Here is a 4,278-nt window from a genome sequence, read left to right as displayed (position 1 = left end):
GTGTGTGTGTGTGTGTGTGTGTGTGTGTGTGTGTGTGTGTGTGTGTGTGTGTGTGTGTGTGTGTGTGTGTGTCTTTGCTTTAGAGCCAACTCATGTAATTCCAGAGAGATGTTAACCATAAGTAGAAATTAATCCCTGCTCTTACTTTCCACCCTTGTTCTTCTTTCTCCACAGTATTTTCTGTATTTTAAATTCAAACATTCATTAAACTGCAGAGTAACGTTGGGAAAATCTGCTTCCTGTTTGAGCCTTTACCGGCACGCACAAGTTACTCTCCCCGAACATCTGGCGCCGCCCCCCAGGGCCCGGCTACGTGGAATCAAGTCATCCTCGACGTGCCGGAGCCAGCTGAGCTTGATCAGGCGCCATGAAAACTCCACGATGGAGGACGGCTCCATCCTCCTGTGGAGAGGGAGGTGGTGGTTGGAGCGCAGCGGACCATTAAAATGGCAGATGGTTGTTGTTTTAAATCGGTGCCCTGATTTGATGCCATACATTTGCTCTTTCTGGGAAACATTCGGTGATGATAAGTTGTCAGCTTCTCTTATAAATACAATGCAGTGGTGGAATGTAACACAGGACAGGTAGGCTACTTAACCCTCTGTCCTTGGGTCAAATTTGAACGGTTTTCATTTTTTTTATCATAAAAAATGGATCTTCGAAATAAGCGCTGAAAATGGGAACATTAGAAATATCAAATAAAGTTGGAAAAAAGCATACAAAAAGCACCCACAACATGTAAAAAGTGACAAAAATGTCGGGGAAAAAGCGATACAAGTTTTTCATGGTTGACGGGAAGACATCACAAGGGTTAAGTACAAATTACAGGTCCTACTTTACTTGAGTGTTTTAATTTCCTGCAACTTTATACTTTTACTTCCTGCATCTCAGAGGTGAAAATGCAACAAAAATATTAAAGGAAAAAAAACTTTGAAAAAGAGCCTAGTTTTGATTATAGGCTGTAAATTGCACCCATGCCCGGGTGTCATGGCGCCGGCCCGCCAGCAGGGGGCGCCCCGCAGCTCAGACCCGCTCCGTGCTGACAGGCTGCTCGGTAGGAGCCGGTTCAGCTCCTCTGGTTAGATTCCCTCACACGTCCCTGCACTTCTGCTTGGACTTAGTCGATAGGACTACCTTTTTAAGAGAAATTCTCGAGCTGCTCAAACATTTCCTTGATTTCTTTTTTCTGCGCATGTCTATAAAAGGGGGAGTATTTTTGAACAACATGGAAAAAGAGAGAAGATCCTCTAAGCAGTACGGCTCTCTGGAGAAGACGCAGGTGGACACAGCGACGGAGAAATCCAGTGAGTTCTGGGTGTAACGTGCACTACGGTCCGTTTGTGTTTGGATGTGGGTTTATGCTTAAATTGTGTTTCTGCAGTAAGTAATCAGCGAAGGGAAAGGATGTCTTGGTTGGCCCAACTTTTTAGCAGAGGGAGTGAAAGATGAAGGTGCCTGCAGATCCTCACGGTGAGCGTGTCCAAGTTGTCTGTCTGCAGGATTTTGGACATCCTGAAAAGGACCAGTAGAGGGGATGATGTGGAGTTGACATTGGTTAACTGTATTAATTCGAAAGTTGTAGGCCTATTATTGTATTTCTTTAAAGGCTACACATTTTTCCAAGAGTTTTCCAACGTGTGTGGTATAGTTTTTATTTTTTACATTATTATTATTATTATAAGATCCCCGTTTGCTGACGCCTAGATGAGCAGCTAGTCTTCATGGGGTCCAAAACAACATATAATCAGACAATATTAAAACATGACATGACATACACACAGAAAAGAAGAGAAGAAAACAAGAACATTTGTGGAATCCCCTCTAAATTTAGTTCTTGAAGAGCCATGTTCTCCATAATGGAATTCCAATAATGGCTTCTAGTTATTTCATCTTTTTGATTTTCTTGCTTCCGAATAGTCACATTTAAAGATACTGTCACAATATTTTTAAAAATAGCTTGTTTTTGTTCAACATATTCAGTTTACTGCCCCATAAAGACAAAGAAAAACAGGTTATCCTCACGTGTGACGGATGAATTTAGAGAATTTTTCACTCTTTTGCTTGAAAAAAAGCAACTATAAATTAATTTTGGAAATAGTTGCATCTATTTTTTTCTGATGCTCACAAACCTAAATCAGCAAATCTTCAATTTGTAGCTCTAGAGAGACAGCCGGACATTCAACATATACAATAAATATTGCAGTAATGAATGGAAAAATGTATTTACTTGAGTTTTTCTTTTAGGATAAACTTAATCTCCCCTATATTTACTAATGAATTCATTTCTTTCTAGGGAAATTCCTCTTAAACTATTAGGAAACTACAGTAAGGAACATAGAGACAGGAGTTTATTTGCATAGAGAGAGATATAGGAACAATGTCAAGTCATACTGATGCAATTGGCTAAAGTTTAGTCATAATAAGGCCAAAATATTCTTTAAAAACAGTGTTCAAACAGTATCATTTACCTAAGTAAAAGTAGCAATACCACGCTGTCAAGTCCTGCATTGAAAATGTCAGTTTAATGGAGACGCCCTGATATGTTAAGCTTGAAAGTTAGATTTTGTTGTTGGCGTTCCTCAAGGCTCACTACTTGGTTTTTCCCATTTTATACAACCATCTCCTGGTGATGGCTGAATGAAGCGTCGTGAACCAGTGTCTTTATTTTCTGAGCCCACTAGATGGCGCTCTCTGTTCAACAGCTGGTTGACAATCCACTGAATTGTAACGCCTTGGGCCTTTCTCTTAAAACCCAGAGCGCCATCTAGTGGGCTCAGAAAATAAAGACACTGGTTCACGAAGCTTCATTTGGCCGTCACTAGCATCTCCTTCAACATGTTTCGGGGCAGGGGTGGCCTAGGGGTCGAGGAAGCGAGCTTGTGACCGGGAGTGCTTCGGTTCAATCCCCAGACCGGCAGGATAAAATGGAAAGTGGAAAGTCAAAGAAAGCGCTTGTCCCTCCCTCACTACCATCACAGAGGTGCCCTTGAGCAAGGCCCTTAAGCACAACCGTTCAAGTGGAGCTGCTCAGTGGCAGCAGGTCAGAGCTTCCAGGTATGAATGTGGAACTGTGTGAATGTAACAGGTCGTCGTTGCAAATGAGATATTGTCCTCAATTGACTTACCTGAATGACGAAAGGCAATAAAAATGGTTGATTTTAAATGTGCCTTAAGGGTGGAACAGTATAACTTTAGTTGTAAGAAGAAAGCTCAAAAAGTAAACGATATAAACACAGACTTGCTGTAATAAAAGTTTAATTAAGGTGTCTATTATTATTATTAATTGTTTTAAAAAAAACATTTTGGCTAAATTCTTGGAGCTTGTCAGAATAATTGGACCCAAAGCAACCCATGCAGGTTGTTTCAACACCAAAACACCCATCAGCAGCTGGTAATTCATGTGCATGTGCAGATGAATAAAGTTGTGGAATCAGCTCGTACGTGTGTAGGTTTGGAGGAGGTGAGTGTTTGTGCAGCCCTGATGTCCCCAGCGATCCAGCAAGTGGGATTGTAATGTCTTTTCGCACAAGGCCAGGTAATTAAAAGCGGATCCGAGCTCTGCTGGATGAGTCATCGTTGCCCCTGGAGAGGAGTAGGAGGCTGCAGGAGGCAGGCAGTGCAGATATTCAGCCATGCCTGAAGAGTAACTGGGGGTGAGGGAAGAACTCACAGAGCTCGGGTCTGATCATAGCGGGACGCTGGAATTTGATCCAGGGAAGTTTTTTTTTATGTTTACAGCTGAACTGGTTTCACTGACTCATTCATAAATGTGTGTGTTGATGTGTGTTTGTGTCCGGATATTTAACCCTTGTATGGTAATCGGGTCAAATTGACCCATTTCAAATTTTTACAAGAAGAAAAATGGTTTAAGTTACATTTTTCCTACCTTCTATCAACGACCTTACCTAACTTCCTGTGATGAACATGTATTCCTGACTCAGAACATTATTCTGGATATGACACTTATGTTGTTTCCATAGTGGATTTTTTACATGAATTATAACCTTATGACAAAAAACAAACCCCACTTCCATTTTTATTGTGTGCTAGTAGAGACTGATTGCATTCCCTAAACATATATGTGTTATCTAAATTGTTTGAAATTGAGATAAAGATTTTTTTTAATTTCAGAATTGTTATAAAACCCCAAATAAGTCACGGGTCAATTTGACCCGAGGGACACGAGAAGGTCCCTAAAGTGAAGCCAATACAAGGGTTAAATAGTGATCTAGTAATCTTGAGAGTCCCACGAGATTGAGGACCTTGAACAGTTTGAAT

The 4,278-nt window shown here is 41.0% G+C and overlaps 1 protein-coding gene across 2 annotated transcripts in view; it reads left to right on the top strand.

Annotated features, from left to right (window-relative positions):
• The first annotated feature begins 1,073 nt into the window (after positions 1-1,073).
• Positions 1,074-4,278, top strand: part of zgc:171844 (uncharacterized protein LOC100151763 homolog) — an 8,729-nt gene continuing 5,524 nt past the window's right edge. For both annotated transcript variants that reach the window (XM_034894062.1, XM_034894061.1), the window contains exon 1: positions 1,074-1,304. In XM_034894062.1, the coding sequence (XP_034749953.1) occupies positions 1,193-1,304 (112 nt within the window). In that variant the 5' untranslated portion in view covers positions 1,074-1,192. The remainder of the gene's footprint in view (positions 1,305-4,278) is intronic.

This window comes from Etheostoma cragini, chromosome 15 (genome assembly GCF_013103735.1).
Source record: "Etheostoma cragini isolate CJK2018 chromosome 15, CSU_Ecrag_1.0, whole genome shotgun sequence".
Classification (NCBI taxonomy): domain Eukaryota; kingdom Metazoa; phylum Chordata; class Actinopteri; order Perciformes; family Percidae; genus Etheostoma; species Etheostoma cragini.
This window is presented reverse-complemented; position numbering and strand designations above follow the sequence as displayed.